Source organism: Mauremys reevesii, linkage group 6, assembly GCF_016161935.1.
Source record: "Mauremys reevesii isolate NIE-2019 linkage group 6, ASM1616193v1, whole genome shotgun sequence".
In the NCBI taxonomy this organism is placed as follows: Eukaryota; Metazoa; Chordata; order Testudines; family Geoemydidae; genus Mauremys; species Mauremys reevesii.
Genome location: NC_052628.1, coordinates 113955854 through 113978028, shown reverse-complemented (window position 1 = coordinate 113978028; position 22175 = coordinate 113955854). Strand labels below are relative to the sequence as shown.

Below are 22175 nucleotides of genomic sequence, written 5' to 3'. Positions count from 1 at the left end.
CGATCCAAGGTGTTCATCTTGCTGCTCTCAAACTCAATCTCCTCCCTGTCCTTTGTCTAATTTAGATGAACATTTCAGGGCAGGCACTATGTCCTCTTATGTGTTTTTAAAATGCTGTATACAGCTGGTGTATCTAAACAGGAAACGGCGTGCCAAGGCAACCCTGACCCTCAGCCTCGATATTATGGGACTGACATATAACATATAGCAGAGATGGGCCCAGAGCAGTGCTTCTGAGTCAAACACTTCCAAATGAGGGCCCACCCCTACAAGCACTTAAGCTTAGGAGTAACTTGACTCTAATGACTAGCCCTTCAGCAGATCTGCACTGCTTAATGGGATAACTCACATGAGAAAAGTTATTTACATGTGTAAGTGTTTACAAGTTCAACCCCTCAATGATCAATACGGGTTTTATCTGCAACTTTATGTGTGTTCCAACTCCCTTAGGTGGGTGGAGAGTTTTCAAGTATTGTTCTGAATCAAATGAAGAAATTTGGGAGGATTGCTGTGTGCGGAGCCATCTCTGGATACAATGACACAGTGCCCCAGAAAGGTATGAGTCTTGTTGTCAGTTCATTATTTTTTTCTACCATAAAAAGTAACTAAGGAAGAACTTTCCTCTCTTTGAATTCTTTTAATGGTTTTTATGTTTTGAAATAAACCCTCAATTAAAATATATATTTTATGGAGCAATCCCACCCCCCATGCTGCATTTTTAGGACCAAGTGAATCACAATCATCTTGTATTCTGTGCTTCAAAAACAAAGATGTATTTGCCCAGAATTAAAAAAAAAATTAAAAAAAACACATTTAGTTCATGGCCCTTTCCCACCATGGAATGGTAAAGCTTCACAGACAAAGGCACACTGTAGTCAAAGCTTCATCTGAGTAAACGAGGATGCCCCTCAAATGGGAGAACCCCTCACTTCAGCAACTTATAACTGATCTTTGATATTTAACATTAAACTGTTCCAGATAGTTAAATCTCATTGTCCTGTTGTCCATTTACCAAGAGGAAGGAAGGATGAACGTTGGTTTAACAGGAATGGGAAAGAGTAGTGATGGGCAACAACCATAGAAATAAATTGTCCAAGAAGTGTAAATTACTAATGTTCAGCACAAGCAGTGACTGGACCTCTCATCTAAAATGCCAATAGCAGCAAGAAAGGAATCCCTTGCAGAGTACAACCAGATAACTCACCATAACACAGACCTGGTGACAGTTGGTATGTGTCTGTGGTTCTCAGACTTTTGTAGTGGTGGCCCCTTTCACACAGCAAGCCTCTGAGTGCAACCTCCCTTATAAATTAAAAACACTTTAAAAAATATTTAACACGATTATAAATGCTGGCAGCAATGTGAGGTTTGGAGTGGAGGCTGACAGCTCACAACACTCCAGGTAATAACCTTGCAACCCCCCGAGGGGTCACAACCCCCATTTGAGAACCCCGGTATATGTGATTTAAATGAGACTTTACTGCAGAGTGTCACTCTTGCAGACCACTAGGGGTCAGTAGAAAATGATGAGCTGGTTTATTTCAACAATTCCAACTTTTTATCTTTAGGGTGTTATTTACCTAACAAATGTTTAAGTAAACAAACAGCAATGGTAAAACAGCCTGATGCATGCTATTTCTGTAGCAAAGCAAATTACACAGTTCAGTCATCTAGATGGAAAAGTTCTCATTCCCTAGGGCTCTAGATGGTTTTACTTTTATGGTGGGATTTGCATTGGTGCCCAGTTGAAGTCAGGGCTGGCTGTAGGTGAAAATCAGGTTAGGCATTTCTAACATTCCAGGTTCCTGGGTCAGTGCTCTAACCACTGGGCAATGGGTATACGGGGGCGGGGGGAGAGGTGGTCTGCACCACCACTGACACCATTTTGTACAGGGCCCCATCTGGTCAAGAAGTGCAGCCTGGGGCTGATGACACACTGACTAGATTTGCTTTGTCAGCATCTCTTTACTTCACACTGTTTAAAACCAAGCCAAAGTAATATTACCACTGTTTTGCCTATTACCATTTCCTACAGGACCTTATGTTCAGATTCCAATGATCTTCAATCAGCTTTACATGGAAGGATTTATTGTCTCACGATGGAATGACAGGCGTGAGGAGGCCCTGAAGATATTGTTAAGATGGGTTGTAGAGGTAAGAGGTGTGACTGTTCCTCAGACTACAGTATGAACTCATGCTGCTACTTCCCTCTTCACAAGACTGTCTATGCTAAGAAGAGCCAAAGTCTGCTCTCATACACTGCTCTTCCACACCCAGCATGTCCCTCTAGCAGGGGATGTGGGGGTGGGTCAGCATCAAAGCATGCTGAACACAATACAGAAGAGAGGAATAGGGCATGCAGCAGCCAAAACTATGCTCAGCCAAAACTGAAGGGGAAAGGTACCAAACTCAGCTCATCTCCACTGTAAGGTCAGTTAACTGACAAGTGAGAAGGGGATATCCCTAAGTTTAAATGCAAGTCTCTTAGCAAGACTCATTTCAAAATGAGTCCAACTACCTTTTACCTCTCCCCCCCTGGCAAATATTTAAATTACTTGCTCTATTCTTTCCCCTCCACTTAAAGCATGGCCAATTCTTGTGAAAAAAGTTTTTTTTGTTTTGTTTAAATCACCTCAGTTTGGTTGGAGAGAAAAGCTTGAAAATGTGAAACCTAAAGACAATACTAAGCCACAAAGCACCAAACCGTTGTTGTGGGGCCTATCACTTGGGTTGGCAATACTGCACTTACTAGGGGAGGAAGAGGAATCTTGTTTCTGGAGAGTTCTAATGCTCCACATCTGAAGACGTAGTTCTGTTAGACTTATTGCAGTTAGCCTCTGAAAAGAAACTGATGTTCCATAGGGAATTTGGCATTAGTCAGAGGAACAATGGTAGATGGGCCACCAAAAGCAGCAACCACATTTAAATCACTTTCGCTGAGCAGTATTTAATGGTGAGAGGTCACTAAAAAAAATAATCTTACACTACAGACATTACCCTCTACTCTCAAAGGGTGAGCTCTTTAGCTGATGTAACAGGTTCAGCTCCATTGACTTCAACAGAGCTACCACAGTTCACATCAACTGCTAGGAATTATACAAGTTGAAAGCATCTAGCTACAGTTTAGCCCACCTGCACAGTAGAAGAAAATTGAGCAAAATTGTTTTATTTTTCTTTGCACAGGGGAAAATTAAGTGTGAAGAACATGTTACCGAAGGATTTGAAAAAATGCCAGCAGCTTTCATGGGACTGTTAAAGGGAGAAAACATTGGAAAAGCAATAATAAAAGTGTAAAGGGCATGTGGTTCATTCCTTTAGGAAAGCCATACCAATAGCTCATCTGTCTTCATGCCAAATGCTCAACCATAACCTTTAATGGGCTAAAGTATGCTCAGATTAGACAAGTCTCCAACTGGCTTGGGGAAAATGATGCTTCCTCAAATAATGCAATGCTGCAACAAAGTGTTGCTCCTGCAGCTAAGCGATGAATCCACTTTATCGCTGCTATAATCAGTCCTCACTGATGCATGTGATTCTGAGGCTTACAAGAATAAGCTATTAATTTCATGGGCATTTTGAAAAAAGCCAGCCAGGTAAACTGTGAGTGAGCAATATGGCTTTGTACTAACTGAGGATCTGACCTTATTCTTAAGAACACAAGGAACCTTAACTGAGCTGCTTAAGAGCTTGATGTGAACTAAGGTCCATACAGAGAGCAGAAGTCAACTGCAATCTTTTAAATAGCATCTGCTAAATAGTCATTACAATAAATTTGTACTAGATCCCCTTAAAATGTAGATTTTATTCTGTAGCTAATAACATGCTTGTCAGTCACAGCAACCTATAGCCCTGCAGTAATGTGATTAAGTAGTTTAGAGCTGTTCTAATATGCTGTATGGTCATGCAAAGACAAATAACCCATTAAAATCTTATTGATAAAGAAAATGGTTCTTATCTTGACATGAAACTGACTACATGGAGTGGCAATATTTATGACTTGTTCTGTTTTTGTGCATAAAATAACTTTTCCTATCTGTTTTAGAGACCATTTCCTTCCCACCATGCCAATTTGAGGATAACACCTTATTTTAACTCAGACAGCTCTTCACACTCACTAGGACAAGTATGTATCCACATCTAGGAAATTCTGCAGGAATTCAGTGGTCACTCAGCTCACAGGAGGTAAAGGCATAAGACTATCATGTTGTGGAAGAGTAAGGGAGGCCCGGATTGACGAAATAGTGCTCAACTCAAAAGATATTGAAAATAGCCTAAAATGGAGAGCTTGTAGCAGTAAGTAACTTGAATAACATCAGATCCCCTTATCTGCAGGTGCATATAGAAGCAGTGAACTCTATGGAAACACGGGGGTCAGAACCCCTACAAATGATGAATAAGGTGTAGACAGGCTGCCTGATGCCTTTCACCTGGCAACTAAAAGGTTCACACAGCATGCTCACATCATCCAAGTGGGGGCTTATATTATATTAGCTCTACTGGCTATCATGCCGATAAATGAATGCTGAACGCATTAAATGCAACAGCAGCTAATGCATCTTAAAATTAGGCAACACTCCCTGTTGCCAAGACAGATTAGGTTCTGCATGGGCTCCAGGAAGCCAAATGGAGTCTGAAATCAACATATTATAAAAACAAAAAACCTGGTGTCCTATGCCTGATGCTAAGGCAATAGCAAACATCCCTGCTAGATTCTTAACTATCATGTGGAATAAATAATACATCTTTAGCCTTCCAGTTGTGTTAGTACAACTATATTGTCTTCAAACAAACAAACAGCCTGAAGGTTAGGGCAGCTGATTAACCTATTGCAAAGGAATACAGGCTTGAGTGTAAGTTGCTAGGAAAAGCAAGATAGACTCAAGCACAATTTTGTTGATAGTTGATGGGAATTACTGCCTGCAGCTCTACTGCTCTTAAAGAGATGGCACATAGTTCTGGCTGAAAGCGAGCCCTGGCCCACTCACAAATACAGCTCAGCCTTCTTGCTGAACAATAGGAGACCAGGACACGTCTTTAAAAAAAAAATCTTACTATAATAGGTCAGCCGAGACAGGTTTTGCAAGTTTTTTTTTTTTTAAACGACTTGTAAATTCTACCTATATTCTGCTTCGTGCAAGGGACTGTAGCACTAAACTATTAAGTTTGATGATCCATGCAATAAAACCTCCTAGCCACTAACTCATCAGTAGTATTGTAAGGTTGCTGTGTGATGAATTAACACACAATAAGTCTGCAGCTCTATTCTGCTTGAGTCAGCTGAATTCAATGTGACAGAGTGGGAATCTTTTGTAATCTATGAAGCTTGCATCTGCCTCACTTTCCCTTTGTGCTTTTCATTGCTACCCAAGAGAATCAGATTATTAGGGTTGGAAGGGACCTTGGACTAGATGACCTCCTGAGAGGTGTGAAAGGTTAACACTGCTCTTGGAGTTAAAGAAGAAGAGACATGAGGTGTCACCAACTTGGTGAAACCAACCCATATCAACTGAGAATCAAAGAAACAAGGCAAACCCCAATGACCGATCAATGACACCTAACAGCAAAAACTCTGGAAGGCAGATGCAAATACTCCGAGTGCATTTGTGCCCTGAAGGGGTGCAGGAGCCTTGTATTGTACACGAGTCTGGCTTGTCTAGATTTGCCACAGGGAACTAAAGAAAGACAGGTATTGCTAGTGGCCCAAGATCTCATTTCAGTCGTAGAGAACAGGGGCCTGCCCCTGGGGAATGGTGTGGGTCCTTGGGCACTCCCAGGGGACTGGTTACATGGTGGGGAATAGACCAGACCCAGGATCTTGTGACAAACAGTACCAAAGCCCTTTTTTTATATTTAGAAATTGAAAAGAGCTTTAACCTGAAGTCATCCAGACAATGAAACCAACTGACAGCAGGTAACACATACCAACCTTGCTAAGGTTACCTGCCCCCCCCCTCATTATTTCAAGTTTTTGCATCAAATGTTTCTCACTATATAACTTCTAAGCCAGGCAAGTGAGACATCTTGAATATGGAATCCTGGGGATTTTTTTTTTTTTTTTTTTTAAACATTGTGACTCTCTAAAGCCATTAAAACTATAGTTTTGGTACCTGTAGTCAGACATTAGCATGACAACATAGTGTGTTAGCACCTCCAAACCCGAGCAGAATAAGATGGACACATTACATGGTACTAATCTATTACTGCAAAACATGCTTTTTGGATTACAATGGGTTATGGTGAACTATTTGCACTGAGAGCTTTGTTTAAACAGGACAGACTGCTGGAAATTAGCAGTCTCATGCTGTACAAAGCAGGTTAATACTAGTGAAAATGGCCATCTAGTTTTAGGGGAGTACTTTAGAGGGATTGAGGGGATTAACTTCATACCTAGCATTTGGTCCTGTAGAAAACCACAGTACCACCTAGCCATCCACCCCAAGAAGTAATACAGCTGTATCTTATGCAAGCTGCCTAGTTTCACACACTGGACAGCAGTCTCTGTAAGTGATGAATTTACATTTTATTGTACTCATTTACAGTCTGAAAGGACAATTTTTGGATACATATTTAGCTACCTTGATTAGACTCCATAAGTAGAAAAAGTTACAGGCTATATATAAACAGTCAACATTAACTGTTCACATTGTTTGATCAGCGTAGCTTGACAATATTCTCTTCCAGCTTCTCTCTGTTTGCTCCAGAGAATTCACACACCTGTAACAATAATTTTTTTATTTTAAGAATAGCCATTTAAAACAGTGATTTTAGCCCAAATAGTTTTATAATCCCTGGAAAGATATTGGCAATTTTAGTCCCATAAATCAGAGGATAATAGGTGGCCAGTGTTTGAGGTTTGAAGTTTTTTGTTTTGCTTTCCAGATTTTGTATTCTGCAGCTCTACATCCCAAAGTATTTTACACACTTTGGGCCAGACTGCTTTATTGTTCTCCAAGCACCTCCTACTGACTCCAGTCTTACACTCACAGGGTTACAGATTTCATAAGAACCAGCTACACATATGCCATGTCAATCTTAGCTCTCAAAAGTTGTAAAGAATTAAACTTTTCTTACTAAAAATCTTGCATGTTATCTACAAGAGGTCACAAACTAGTCAGTTAAACTCTGGATGCAAGGCAATGTCTTTTCACCTACTGCACTAAGGTGTTATGACACCACTTCACATCCAGATGAATTAACTTTAGGTAATACTTTGCTGGACAACATGTTTTCAGAGTTAGATTTGTAGACAAAGAACAGACTCAGCAACAAAAGGATATATTTAGTTTTAAAGAGAAAGTTACTAGAGATTTTAGAAGACAGTCTTGTCTACACTGGACATAGTAAGCACCTACTCAATCCACCCAACATTTGAGGCATGTTTTCGGATGGACAAATTTAGTATTTGAAAGCCACAGCTCCCACCCCCGGAAGGCCCTTCCTAACATGAACAAAGTTATTTGAGTAGTGTGCCTGCAAGTCTGGTTATACATTAGCCCAGAATGAAGATGACAGTCAGTATGAAGGACCTGTTTTATATTAAAGCACAGCCATCCATCCAATTATTTCATAACTAAGTGCTTTTGGAGAACAGACAGCCAAATGAGGTTACTAAATCAGATATTCCAACCAGAAGCTCCCCTCTAGGTTGCGAGAAAGCATAAATAGTCTTGGCCCAAGTTCACTTTATTATAGTGCCTGGAGTTTAGACTTTCAGCTCTGCCATAATTTACAGTAATTACAATTTTGGTATTGTGCAGAGGTACTGAATTTGTTTCCTTTGTCTTTCTATATAGCTGAAGACTAAACACATCTAAGATTAGTTTGCTTGTTTTTTTTTAAAAAAGAGTTATGAATTGTTGTTTAGTTATGACTGGGTCACAAAAAGATAGGAATACTAATTAAAATTAAGTCCAGCTGGCTTGCAGCTGGGATAGGTGCATAAAGCAGGTTTCAGACATATTAGGTTTTGAAGAGAGGCTCAAAGTCTGTGTCAAAACTTCACATTAGGATTTACCTGGAATACAAACCTAGAGTGTTGCCAGAACTTGTTACATGCAGTTAATCATTTAGAAGTAGTTTGTTTCTAACATTAGTGACCCATTGCAGAAGGCTAGGCATTATCCTGTTCTTAGGGTGCCAATATGAACTTCCCTGTTTCTGAGGCTACTCTAAAGCCATTTGTGCTCTCTTTAATTGAGTACGTGTAAGTGAACTATACTGTTCAGGAGGTAAAATTGAGATGCAAGCTATTTTGAGATCTTCACAAGGTGCCATTCCTCCAGACTTGTTCAGGAAACAGCTAACTATTGTGTGTGCGGCCACTTGCCCCAGTGTCCTATTTTCCCCTAGAATAACTTCCAGCAGCTCTGAGTTAAACCTTATTATAATGTATAGGGGCCAGAAAAAACACATAGTTATTTTAATTCATATTTAGTGTTTCAGCATCCAGTATCCCCCCTCCTCACACCTATACTGTTTCACTAAGAATGTTGAAAACCTACCCTTTTGCCCTCCTTGTAGAAGTGGAATGTTGGCATGCACTGGACTCCACACTCTGAAGCCACGTCCTAAAAAAGAAAGTTTCATTGCAATTTTAGCTTGGCAAATTAAACATAACTAACCAGAAATCAGATATAGTTCTTATGAAATCAGACTTGTAACAGATTACAAAAAATGAAGGGGAACCAAGTAATTATTTGCAACTCTGGTCAGTTAAGACCAGTCACTAGTTATTATGTGGATATACTATAGTCTTCCTGTTCCTACAACTAGCAGTGGTTTCATCCTCTTTGCTGGATTTGTTTAGGCAGAAACAAGACTACTTCTGCAGAAAGTAGCACAATACTACAAAAAAACCTAACTTTCTTACATATCATGCCTTATTTGTAAGGTAATTTCACAGCTGAAGGTCTGCCAATGAGTTTGTTAAACAAGCATCTACTAGTCAGCCAGGTTTGCAATCTGATGTTACTCCCATCTGTTCCAATTAAGAGCCTATATTGGAAAGGCTTATAAAGATATTCCAATTAGAAGTGTTTATCATTCATTACAAAAGGACAGGTATTTTTAAGCAATGAGTAGTGTTCCTGCTGCTTATTACCACTCAAGAATAGTTTATCACTAGCACACAATAGCATCAGCTTTAATAGATCACATATCCAATCAATGACTGTTTAAGTTATCCTAACTGAAAGGGGGAGGAGACAAGGAGTGAAATTTAGATTGGCTGCAACCCCTGCAGAGAGCAGTGCCTTTGCTATTCAAGGTACCATCACAGCATGGGCACAGGAAGACAAATACATAAGTAGGTAGTTTTTCCTCTATAACATTAGGAAACTATGGGAGGGGAATGCAAGATCACCAGATTCTAAACAAGATTTGCAGGCAATATAGAAATACTGCCAATACACAGACAAGCCTACTACAGCATAAGTACTTCAGAATGCAACAAATGTTGGATCACTTATATGAGGGCCAAATGGAAACTTTGAGCAGTTATCAGAGTTTAAGGCCAGAAGGGATTATCAAATCACCTAGTCTGACCTCCTGTATCTTGTAGGCCGTCCCCTGCACAATATACCCAACAACTGACATTTGACCAAAGTATTACAACCCACAGGAGACTAGACATATGTACCACAAGGAACAAAAGCAAGGATCAAGGTGCACCTGTGCCCAAGGCCCCCACAATGGCATGGAAGTGATTGTGCGATATACCCAGATAATTCTGGCAACTGACCCACCTCCACATGCTGCAAAGGAAGACAACCCCCTTCCCCTCCTATTCCACCAATCACAGCCAATATGACCTGGGGGAAAATTCCTTCCCAGCTCCATACATGGCGATCAGTTACACCCCAAGCATGTGAGGAAGAACCAACTAGCCAGGCATCTGAGACTGCACAGTAGTGCCACCTCAGAGACCTGCCCCTCACCATCCAATGTCCCATCTGCAGCAATGATCACACCAATGCTTCTGAGGAAGGATATTAAAAACCCATAATACAATGGGTGGAGGAGTAAGAGTGCAAGAGAATCCTTGACTGCTGTAGATGGCCAGCTGAAAGCCTAAAGCATAAGCTTTTGGGAACATAAGAAGTCTCGAGAGGATCTCAGTTTCCTTACAAGAAAGGAAAACAAACTCAAGTTTCCTTTTTAAGATGGCTTGATTCCAGATACTAGAGAAATCCCCCTATTAACATTTGGATTTTAAAATGCATTCTTGATATTTTAGTCTAGTTTGAATGTTTCCATCAAATGTTATTCACATGCACTGAGGACAACAGGAGTTTTGGATATGCAAGGAGTACAGGATTAAGATCACTTTAGCAATCAGACTGATTTCTTGTCAATTAGTGTTTGCAGGGAATTGAAGTACATGATGGAGAAATGCTGAATTACTAACAGTGGGATTAAAATACTCCCTTTAGAAATAACAATTAATCCCTAGTTTCTTGCTCTAGGTAACTACTGTTGCAGTGACGGACCATTTTGAGAGCAAAGACCACCTTAAGTTTTTAGGAGACAAGTTTCCTAGTATAGATTGCATGGCAAAGTTAACCTTTACTGCCAGTTCTGCCACAAACAGTATTACTTGTCGGTGCACTGAGGACCTTACCTGAGCCTCATCCACATCAACTTCAAGAAACACTACGTCTGGGAACTTCTCACAAAGACTCTAAAGTTTTAAAACAAAATGTTAAAGTTGCAGTTTTTATTTCATATAAACTTTAAGAGTGCTCTAGGAGTCTTGTATAAGAGCCCCATTTGGAGAAAAACAAATATCTTACCAGTTAGTATCTTTTAGTAAAAAGTAGGTAAGTAAAAGTTTCATTTGCCATACAGCAATTATGTCACTAGCTGGAGCATTAAGAGTTCAGTTACATGTACCACAGAAGTCATTTTAAGATGTTTAGTAGTACATTTTACTTTCAAGTACTTTTTACTAAAGATCTTAGTAAAAGGCAAACCTCCTACTACCCAGCTTTAAACTAAGAGTAGTTAGAGAGGAAATTAGGGCATGAAGTCATATGACAGATGTGTCTCTAGGATGATTATATTTGCATGCTCCTAAACCATAATGAAGTTTTAAAACCACTAAGCAAGTTGCAAGTCAGTTGAAGAGTAAGATTTACAGGTCTACAGAGTGACACATGTACCCTCTTCCTTGAGATGGATCTCAAACATGTATTATCTTCTTTTTAATAGCTTTACAGATTGTAATGTTTCTCTTTTGACTGAAGAAAAATGATAATTTGTGAAAGTTTGACCCAATTCCTCAAGAGAATTAGAACAGTTTTAATAGAGCTGAAACTTTGGAGTCACATGGGAAGTACCTTCATTCAAAAATGTTTACTCTTCACAAAATAAGTAGATACAGAAAATCTCAGTGTTACGAGCACCAGAGTTATGAACTGACCAGTCAAGCGCACACGTCATTTGGAACTGGAAGCATGCAATCAGGCAGCAGCAGAGACAAAAAAGCAAATACAGTACAGTACTTTGTTAAACTACTGAAAAAGGGAAAGCAGTGTTTTTCTTCTGCATAGTAAAGTTCCAAAGCTGTATTAAGTTAATGTTCTGTTTTAAACTTTTGAAAGAACCATAACATTTTGTTCAGAGTTATGAACAACCTCCATTCCCAAAGTGTTCATAACTTTGAGGTTCTACTGTACTAGGAAATTGGTACAACTTCCAAGCTACACATTTGTAATAGTTTATGGCTACATATTACACTAATGAATCATGATTACTAGTTTACACTGATGGCTATTTGGCATTAGCATAAAGGGCTAAAAGTTCTTTACTTTTCTTGTTTGGGTCATAAGTATTAATATCATTTCAGCCTGTTCTGTCATTTTGATTGTTGGAATGTTATTTGATTTTTAGACTTCAAAATCATTTGACAAGGCTGTCTTCTATGGCACCAGAGACTAAATTTTATTTCAATTTTCTTGACCTTGATAGTTTGTTATGATCCCCACTACAAGTTGTGAATAGCATTTCACTTTTTTGGAGGGGGGGGGGGGGAGAAGGGAATGCTTTAAAGAGAGTGGTGAAGAACTGTTTGGACAACATTAGGAACATGATTGTTTTGGTTACAGTCACACGTAGGTCACAATTGAGATTTTATTGCAAGTCTTCCCCCCTGTGTGTCAAATAACACAAGACCATTCAGACATCCATAGTGACCTAGTTTTATAGTAAGATAGCATTGCACTAGTCAAGTCTCAGCTGTAAAAACTAGCAGAGTATTGAGTTTGGCATTGATACTTACATGAAAAAAGGGTTTGATCATTTTGCATGGTCCACACCATGTGGCCGAGAAGTCAACAACTACAAGCTTTACACCAGCAGATGTCAATTCAGACTTAAATTCTTCCTGTAGAGAGAAGAGATTCAACACCATGTGTTATTTTTGCAAGTGTGCTCAAATCAGTCCCTCCTCTTTAAGACTAACTTGTTTCCGAAGTTCATACTGTTTCCAGACTGGATATTCTGATGGCTCAATCCTAACAGCCAGTGTTGCATACCAAGACTCTTTAGAATCAGTGGATTTTGAATACACTAGCGTGAGTCCAAAAAAATGTCTCCTACAACAACCCAAAAGCTATTACAGTAACCTTATTACTTTTTCAGCAATAGAACATGTTCTCTCATGTAGGAATTACCCATCAAGTTGTAGCAGCAGATTTGTTGTACTGGCTGGCCCAAAGCCAAAACAAAAGAACTACTACTTGAGACTAGATTTGCCTTTTTAGTTTGCATTAAAAAAAGAACTGGGCATGCAGGTTAGGCAAGAGAGAAGGAGAGAGAGTTTGTCGAGTTCTAATCAAATACTTGCTCTAACTAGTGATACAGGTGCTTCCTACTGCCAGTGTTCTGGTATGTTTGATACATGAGGACATCTAACAGATCTTCTGTTAGAATTGTTATCATTCTAATCAGATAGAAACACACCCAGCTTCTCCTTATATTCAAACGTTTCCAGTCAACTGTTCCTGAAAAAGCCATTTTAACTGCATTCAGTCAAGTCTGTCCGGTTCTTTCATCCTACAACTTTAGAACTTTTATTCTTAAATATCACCAAAGCAGTAGGTTTTGATGCAAAGTAGGCAACTTATGCCCATAACTACCAAAGCCCTACCTTTTGTTTTCATAGCACAGTAGCATCGCCCCCCAATCCAAAATGGATAGATTAGAATTACACCTCTCACTTCAGTTACACGTCCCTGAACAAGGTATAAGCTAATCACACTGCACTACAGAACCAATTATATAGTCTTCATACTTAAGTGGATCATCCTTTGCAATAAAAAGGAAGCTTTCCTGCAAGGTTCAGTGCTTCTGTGCATGACATATCAAGAGTTCTGATGTACTGTTTGCCTTTTCTTTAGATAAGAATGTCATCGGGAGGAATAAAGTAGATGTCCAGATTGTTTTAGGCTATATACCTGGATTGCAAGCCAAGTGACTTATTTAATTCCCAAAATAGCATGATAAACATCTGAGAGACTGTCAGGGAACTGCTAGCAGTACCTGGGGAGACTGGGAGAGTGTCAAGTCAGAAGATTTGGAGAAAACAGGTGACAAGTGTTCTTGTAAAGACAGGGCTTCTGGGTACTAAGTACTGGGACACACAGGGCTTGGCTACACTTACGGTTTGCAGCGCTGGTCATCCAGCTGTGTAGGAGCAGCACTGGTGTGTGGCCACATTTGCAACATTTGCAGCGCTGTTGGGAGTGCTGCATTATGGGCAGCTATCCCAGCATTCAACTGGCAACAACATGCTTTTCAAAAGAGGGGGGTGGTGGGTGGTGTACTGTGACAGGGAGCGGGGAAGAGAGAGAGAGTGGATTTTTGGAGCCAACACTTTAGCTTCCTGGATTGAAAAATCACAAAATGTTCGGGAACCCTTGGTCTTAATTGCAAACAGCCTGCCTCCAACGCTGTTTCTCTGTCAAGCAAACATTCTCTCCCTGCCTCTCATTTGATCGTTCACAGCCAGGTACAGATAGCTCCTGTTTGCTGTGATCAGTGTTTGTTTTTTAGATAAGCAGTTCAACGAGGAGCTCCGATTGGAGTTCACAACAAAACAAAGAGAGGCTGCATAACAAAACAGAGTAATTTAGTTAAAAGCTTTCTGGGATATCTCCTTATTCCCTGGAGGCCAATAAAAGCGCTGGTGTGTGTCCACACGTGATGAGCAGCGCTGGATCACCAGCGCTGCAATCACTACACCCCAACCTGGCCAGGTGTACAGCCAGCGCTGCAGCCAGGGAGTTGCAGCGCTGGATGTGCCTTGCAGGTGTGGACGGTTACTAATTGCAGCGCTGGAAAGCCTCTACCAGCACTGCAACTTGCAAGTGTAGCCAAGCCCACAGAGAGGTGAGGTCTAAGTTACCTCGACTAATGAAAAAAGGATGATGAATACTACTTTTAAAAATGGATCCCCTTCTTCTGTCTGTGTCCTGCCTCCTCCTTGCCAAAAAAATTAAGGAGTTTCTGAAGGGAAACCTGGATATAACCTCAATTCCAAACATCTGATGTCTATAGTTGATGAGCACTGCTGGCTGGCACTGCAAGCTACCTTCCACATTACATAGCTCAAGCTGCCCTGTAGGCTCAGGTTAGTCTTGTAAGCAGAAAAAAAGCTGAAAGTTAAACCTATTACATCTGGTAGAATAAATACAGGATTTGATGAATTTACATCATTCTGTTTATGCTGTCTTTCTGCTCCTAGTAAACTGGTGTGAGCAGAAGAGTGCAGTCATAAGACAAACTTTTCTTGCATTTCCTTTGGCTTCTTGTAAGTTAGCAGTGCCAGCTGATTCTATACTTACCTTAACACCAAGATGAGAGCATTAAGTGCTTTCACTTACAATGAAATAATATTGTGAGCTCTGAGGTGAGCCAAGTTTAGCTAGCCAACCAATAGTATCAGCAGCCCTTTTGCCATCTTTCTTACCCAGCTTTTTACTGGCTCAAAACACACTTGCCAATGTTAGTTATCAATTGGCTGTAGAATAGATAAATAGATTCAAGTAGTAGAATATAAATATAGGAATGGGGATGAGCCTGTAGCCATGTGAGTTTCTAAGCTAGACATCCTGTAATATGGCTATTTCCACTGATCAGAAGCTATGATGTAGCAAGAGAAAAAGACTTTCACCATATTTCACATAACAGACACCACAATCACAGCTTCATGTTTCTATTAGTGTTTTAAACTCTTGAGATTGAATCAGATCACTAGCTAATTTCTTCCCTATTTTGAAGTTATTTTATGGAGTTAGCCTTTGTGGTGTATATTTTCCAAGAATAAATTAGGTTTCACAACTGCGGAGGGAAAGCCCACTAGATTTACTCAGCTCTGGATACAGACACTTTAAAGGTATTTTAAAAGACTGCTTTGTTCCTTTGATATGCTATAATTCAGAAATTTCACCAGATAGCTGATAAAAGCAGCACAATTTGTATGCTACAGATAAAACTGATAGAGGAATGGAACATGTACCATTTTACTGTTGGCTGAACATTATCTGCAAGTAAATTCTGCTATCTAATTTGCTGTATTGTGGAATTCAGAGACAGTCATCTGTACAAATTGGATTTGGTTGTGTTGCTACAGCCTGAATTTCAAGGTAGCCATGTTAGATGAATGTGTAGTCCTTAGAGATGTAGTGACACTAATCATAATTAAATTGTAGAACTTATTTATCCCTGACTATTCATGGCCATGTACAAGATGTGCCACTGTAACAATTCTTGGAAGTTAAGGGATCAAAGAAGCCAATTCTGATTTTTGAAGGAATCAGCATTACTTTAGATAATCTGGTGAAGCTATAAGGAGACTGAGCACTAAAATACTGGTTCAGAGGCCCTAACATTAACCTTACCTGGGCACCAATAACTATTCCTTGACATGCTATTCAGACACTGTCATCTTCTCTACTTCACTGCATCCATAAAGCCAATGAAATTCACTAGGGTGGGACCAGTGGGTATAATCTGATTCAGTTTTACACTGAAGACTATTTTGGCAAACCCAGTTTTGGGTTACATGAAGAAACTAGGACCCAATTCAATACTAGAATAATTTCTGTTTAACAGCTTAAATTTTAAATTAAGAGGACACAATCACAGCAGGTCTGCATCATAGACAGCTCTCTAGAAACACTATCTTGCGACAAGCCAAAACCACTAGTAAAGTGACCTGGTTTATTGTCAACATTGGGTCCCCCCCTGTTAGTTTGCCCAGTACATTGGGAAGTACTTGCACAGATGAGCACAAACCATTCCTGACAATGTTCCTCCCTCCCCCTAAGAAGGGAATCTGCATGCTTTCCATAACTGTTAGACTACTGCACTATCACCCAAGCTAATCAACAGATGACAAGGAACCTGTATTCAAAGTCATTTTTAGAGGGTGGACAAAGATATTAGTGCCTTGACATCAAGGTCTTGAAAATACTACTTCTGCCAGTGGCAAGTAAGAAGCTATACTTTGCTAGCACAGGGCACACTTATCATCAGTTTTCAGTTTCTGCTGAGTTTTTTTTTTTAAATTAACTGACACAGGGCCCACTTAGGCAGTGTGCCACCAGCACAAATCCTCACTGCAGCTGCTTACAAGTTTACCCTGCAGCTGATCTCCACTCTGAGATGCTCCACAAGACTGCTGAATTGGAGTTAATTTGCAAATTGGACACCATTAAATTAGGTGTGAATAAAGACTCAGAGAGGATGGGCCATTACACAAAGTAAAACTATTTCCCCATGCTTATCCTCCCCAGTTCCTCACATCTTCTTGTCAATTGCTGAAAATGGACCATTTCATTACCACTACAAACAGTTCTTTCTCTCCTGCTGATAATAGCTCACCTTAACTGATCACTCTCCTTATAGCGTGTACAGTAACACCCATTGTTTCATGTTGTGTGTGTGTATATAAAAAATATCTTCCTGCTGTATTTTCCACTGCATGCATCCAATGAAGTGTGCTGTAGCCCACGAAAGCTTTTGCTCAAATAAATTTGTTAGTCTCTAAGGTGCCACCAGGACTCCTGTTGTTTTTGCAGATACAGACTAACACGACTGCTACTCTGAACTCTGGCCAATGTAACTCCCTGGCGACCCCTGAACAATTACAGAGAGAGGGCCCCTTACCCAGGCACGAGCAATAACAGGGGGAGGGGTTTCTACACCCACGCGACAAGGGGTCCCGCGGGGGAACTGATCCCCCCCCTCCCCAGCGCAGACCGGCCCGGCTCAGCCAGAGGCTCCTCAGGAGAACAGCTCCCCGCGGCCTGGCGCAGCGTCCCTGCCCCCGGCAGTGGGGCGGCCCAGGCCCCGAGGACACCGCTGCCCCGGAGGAAGGGGGAAGAACCGCCCCGTGCCTGGCCGCCCCCCAAGTAGCGAGCGCGCTCAGCCCTAAGGCGCGGGCACGAGGCGGGGCTGCGCCCGCGCGCGCGCTCCCGCAAGCTCACGGGCACTGAACCGCCCCGAGCCCCCAGCTGGCCCCACCCGCGGCGGCTGGCCCTGCCCGCCCCGCCACCAACCGCTACTCACCAGGTTTCCCACGGTCTTCACCATCGTTGCCGTCTGGGTTACGCTCACAAGACGCAGCTTAACTAATACTTGGACCACTAGTGCCTGTGGCGCGGAGGAGCCGCCCTCCTGCTTATATAGCGGCCAACCCCCACAGGCCTCAGTGCGCACGCGCGGTTCGCGCCCCGCCTCTCCTTCTCCCAGAAGAGAAGGATGCGCGCCAACGCCTGACGCAGCGGAGCTAGTGCTCGCGGGTTTCTATCCCCGCCCCTTCGGCGCGTCGCGGCGCGCGCTGAGTGGCGCGGGTTAAGACCCCCTCCCTGAGTGGGGGGTGGGACTCCGCTGAGCTGTCAGGAGGGGGAATCCTCCTGAGGAATCACCACAGCTCCTCCCTGCCCCAGCGAGAGGGCGCGGCGGCGGCGGGCACTGACCCCCTGCGGCCCCAGAGGAGAGAGGTCGCTTGCTCTGCCTGGGCGGGGCACAGGGCTGTAACCAGCCAAGTCCCTGCCCTGGGCAGGGCCGCATCTGCAGGCGAGGCCTCCGCTCCTCCAAAAAAATCGCAGTGGGAGCGGGGGCAGGAGAGTGAGCCTGGCCTGCCCTCGCCCCACAGTGGCTGCTCCTGCCCCAGCTCCCCCCTCCGGGCACGGTGCGGGGGGGTCATAACCAGTAGCTCAGGTTTGGCCTGGCTGCTCCTCTCTTGTGACGGGGGGGCTGCTGGGCCAAATCTGAGTGGCACTGGAACGCCACGCGCCAGGTCGCAGTGCCCTAGGCTGCTCTCTCGATTGCTAACCTGGACACACACACGTCCCCCTTCCCCGAAATAATAGTGATGCCCAGGGGCAAGTATTAAATGAGGTAATGGAATACAATGTGTGAGATGTGTTGAAAACCAAATCATGGCCAGTGAGATGAAAGCCTCCAAATCCACAAAGGAGATGAAAATTAGTAAAAAAAAAAAAAAAGGCGGGGGGAGCAAGGATTTCACTGAAAATTTCAATTTGTTGGTAGAAATTCAAATACTGAACAGTTTTGGTTTTCACCTGGAATATTTTGGATTAAAGACTCAGTTTTTCAATTAAAATTTTCTGAGGAAAGCAGTTTTTATGTATCCATATTTATTTATACAAATGAAAAGACAATACACCAAAAACCTACGGATAAAAGAAATCAGAGAAATACAAAACAGACAAATTCAAATGTACAAATTAAAAACCGTGGTGATGTGCTTTGGTGTGTGCTTGGAAAAATAAGCAAAAAAACCCTGAGGTTTGGGTGAAGATGCTTAGTGTAATAATAAGATAAAAAATGCAAATGCATTTTGTTTTTGGGAAAATTGAAAACATGTTAAGAAATAAAAGGCTGTTTTTCTTTTTTTAATTATGGAAAATAAAAAATGATTACATGGATGGAAATATTTCCTATATGAGTTTTGTTTCTCTGGAATTAAACTGCGCCTCTTGTGTCACATGGGCAAAAAAGGGCAGTAGGTAGGGGATTTCTTGGCATTAAAGCAACTTTTGATCGGCAGCATTAGTCACAGCAACATTCTGAGGGCGGGCCTGCGTTTCCTTACATAGCTCATGGCTAAAAGCTCAGTGACTTTGGAAAAAACTGCTGTGTAACAATGACCAGGAAGTATTTCACATGCATAGGCCCTAGCCAGAAGTCATATGATTTCCTTCCTCCTTCCCTCACTTCTTGTTCACTGTTCATTGCTGATGTTGCTGCTTGTGACATAGCACTATTTACAGCTTATATTACTGGAAAAAGTCCAGCCAGTGTGCTTTATTTAAATAGTTTTAGTCGACTCTGAATGACATGATTTTTTCTGAGAGCCCACAAGTTGCTGTGAAGTTCTCTCTTCTTTTGGTTTCAGAAGGAGAAATCGGGGGTTACTGAGTTCCTAAGTCAGTGCTGGACCACAGGCTTCCTACAATTATGAAATCTCAAGTAGTCACTTGTATTACTTAAATTAAACTAGCCCTGGTTATACAGTTAAAATAATAATAATTATACAGGTTTCAGAGTGGTAGCCGTGTTAGTCTGTATCAGCAAAAAGAATAAGGAGTACTTGTGGTACCTTAGAGACTAATATAAGCTTATGCTCAAATAAATTTGTTAGTCTCTAAGGTGCCACAAGTACTCCTCGTTCTTTTTAATAATTATACAGTGAACACCCTTTAAAAAGTTCCACCAGTTTGAAAGATTCTACCAGGTTCAAAAATATTTCTCATATTTAAAATGGACAATTCCATTCAAATCTTTCAAACTGTGGAACTTTTAAAAGAACATTTTATAGTGTATTTTGGTGTATTCTGAATTTTTTTATTTTTTAGAGGGGGTGTATTTTGGAGCTCATTGCATGTGTTTCGGTGTTTGCTTCATGCTTTAAAATCCTGGAATGAATTAAGTTGAGTGATTGTAAAATGTGACTCAGTAGTTGTGCAAATTATGTTTTGACTCTAGATACCATGGTTATTGGTGTCCCTATAATTGTAGACAGATTATCAAGATGAATAGATTTCCAGGTCCTTTGCACTCAGATGACATACCGGTAAATATTTGTACCCTATAAAATATACATGGTTTAGAGGTTGGTGGAGACCAAGCCAAAAGGAATACAAAATGTTAAATTGATTGTTAATGAGAAAAATATGAACAATTTTCACTGGCAAACAGATAAATGTTTGACTGTAAAGATAAAATATTTCTAACTTCTATAAGACCTTTTCTTTTTGTTCCGTACAAGGAAGGAATCACCTTTCACCAGGCTTTAGGGGAAATCCCTGTTCTTTATCAGATGGGTTCACAATTATTGTACTGGTTAGTTACATACCTTCTCTCCGGCAAAAGATGTCTATTATTTCATTTCCATAGGCTGTCCTTGTGTCTTTAAAGGATTTTCACCATGCTCCCAGGTGATTTATCCTGCCTGGGAGATGCTGCACAATCTTTACTGTGTGCTTTTATTGCCCTTTGCTTATTCCTCTCCTTTTGTGAAGAGGATAAATATCTCTCTCATACATGCCAATGATATGCCTAGGGCCACTTTATACCACTTTGGCAGCATAAAGGGTCATAAAACCAGAGGCTTCAGAGGGTGGGTAATTGTGTAAGGGGATTCTCTGGGTGGTGCATAACTGGCATAATAGTGCTACATGCCCCTTCTTAATGTCTGGGGTAGGGTTGTGCTGGAGGCCTGGCCAGGAAGAAAGCACTGCTGTGTTCCGCTACTCTCAACTGCCAGAATATACCCTTGTGTCCATGGACAGTTTACGGTAAATTACAGCGGCCTTGAGGATCAGAATACAAAGAAGTACAAAGGTGGCATAAAGCCTCTCTCAATCTCTCTGCTGTGTAGATTTCAGTCAGAACCGGGAATCAGGCCACTGGTAGCCATACAGCCTGCTTACAGAATACATGAAAACTGAAACCCAAATAAAGTTTCGAAGATATCCATCACTAACAGGGTTAACAACTTTTAATAGAGTAACACTTACAGTCTGTGACTGTAACAGCAGTCCAAGGTAAGGGGCTCATTAGTATCTGGTAGTTAGTTTCAGCTGGACTGCCAAGTTCTAGTGTACCCCAATTCTTTAATGGCATGAAACATACCTGATATGTATCATGCCAGGTATCAATAACAAGCTCATAACTCACTGGTTGTTATTATCATCATGTAATGTAGATGCAAGCAACTGATGCAAAGTTATAGACATAAACTGAAATTATAGTTCTCAAACTATGTTTGCCAGCTGAGCAGGAGCTACTCCACTCTAGACAAAGGGATGTGGTTTCCCCACCAGGGAGTTACTTTTGAAAGACAATGAGAATGTATTTACATACTGCATAAACAGACCTATTGAGCTAACACGTGGTAGAGGCAAAACCTCACACTATCATGATGGGGGGAGGAGTTTCACAGTCACATGTTTAATGTTCATTCAGTTACTCTGCCGGGGGCATGGCGGGGAGGAACTAAATAGCCGGCATTTTAGCAATCACCACCAAGTGGGGGAAGAAACCAGCATGGAATTTCCTTCACCAGCAGACTCCAGGCTTCTTTCCCCACAGCTTGCATGAACTTTACTTTGGGGAGTAATCATCAGACAAATCCATTTCAAAAGTTCACCAGACTATAAAGGCAGGGGCAAAGAACCCCATGTTATCTTTCACCCAAGGAGACAAAGGAACCGAGCACTTTCAATTTTGTGGGAGATCCTGACTAAAGGGGTTGGTCAGCCATCATGCTGGAAGGTAGATGGGTAAGAAATCTACCTTGAATGAAGACTGTAGCTTGTTCTGTTAAACCTTAGTCTCTAGAAAGCAGTCAAGGGCACTCGACTTTGGAAGGAGCTGGCGTAGGAGATAAAACTAATTTACCACCTGGCCATATTCAGGGCATACCTCTAGACACTCCTATTTCCCAAAGCCTTGCAACACTAATGTGGGAGAGAGGGGTGTAAAGGAAAAATAATACCCTTGAAGAGCTTCTCAGAGGCTGGGAGAGGTGAAGAACAGAACCTACCAAGAAGTCTGCTATGGATTATGCTTTGCAGATTTTAATACTTGTGCAGCACAAAGGCCTTAAATCAGCAAGGTACTTAAGTTCATGCCTAATTTTA

General features: G+C 41.4%; 2 protein-coding genes across 6 annotated transcripts in view; one reads left to right on the top strand and one right to left on the bottom strand.

The window, feature by feature from the left end:
• The window catches only part of PTGR1 (prostaglandin reductase 1), a 39017-nt gene extending 35057 nt beyond the window's left edge, over positions 1-3960 (top strand). For all 4 annotated transcript variants that reach the window (XM_039545793.1, XM_039545796.1, XM_039545794.1 and 1 more), the window contains 3 exons: positions 451-556; positions 2036-2154; positions 3184-3960. In XM_039545793.1, coding sequence (XP_039401727.1) covers positions 451-556; positions 2036-2154; positions 3184-3294 — 336 coding nt within the window. In that variant the 3' untranslated portion in view covers positions 3295-3960. The remainder of the gene's footprint in view (positions 1-450; positions 557-2035; positions 2155-3183) is intronic.
• Positions 3961-6501: 2541 nt separating this feature from the next.
• LOC120408585 (thioredoxin-like) lies at positions 6502-17748 on the bottom strand. Of its 2 annotated transcripts, XM_039545683.1 has the most exons (5): positions 17572-17748; positions 12278-12382; positions 10619-10678; positions 8502-8567; positions 6502-6714 (listed from the first exon to the last, which is right to left on the bottom strand). In XM_039545683.1, exons 1-5 carry the CDS (start codon positions 17593-17595, stop codon positions 6652-6654), a joined length of 318 nt encoding a protein of 105 aa, XP_039401617.1. In that variant the 5' UTR covers positions 17596-17748; the 3' UTR covers positions 6502-6651. The 2 variants fall into 2 exon arrangements, with proteins under 2 accessions (XP_039401617.1, XP_039401616.1); XM_039545682.1 differs by lacking the exon at positions 17572-17748 and having other exon boundaries at positions 12278-12424.
• Positions 17749-22175: the final 4427 nt, after the last annotated feature.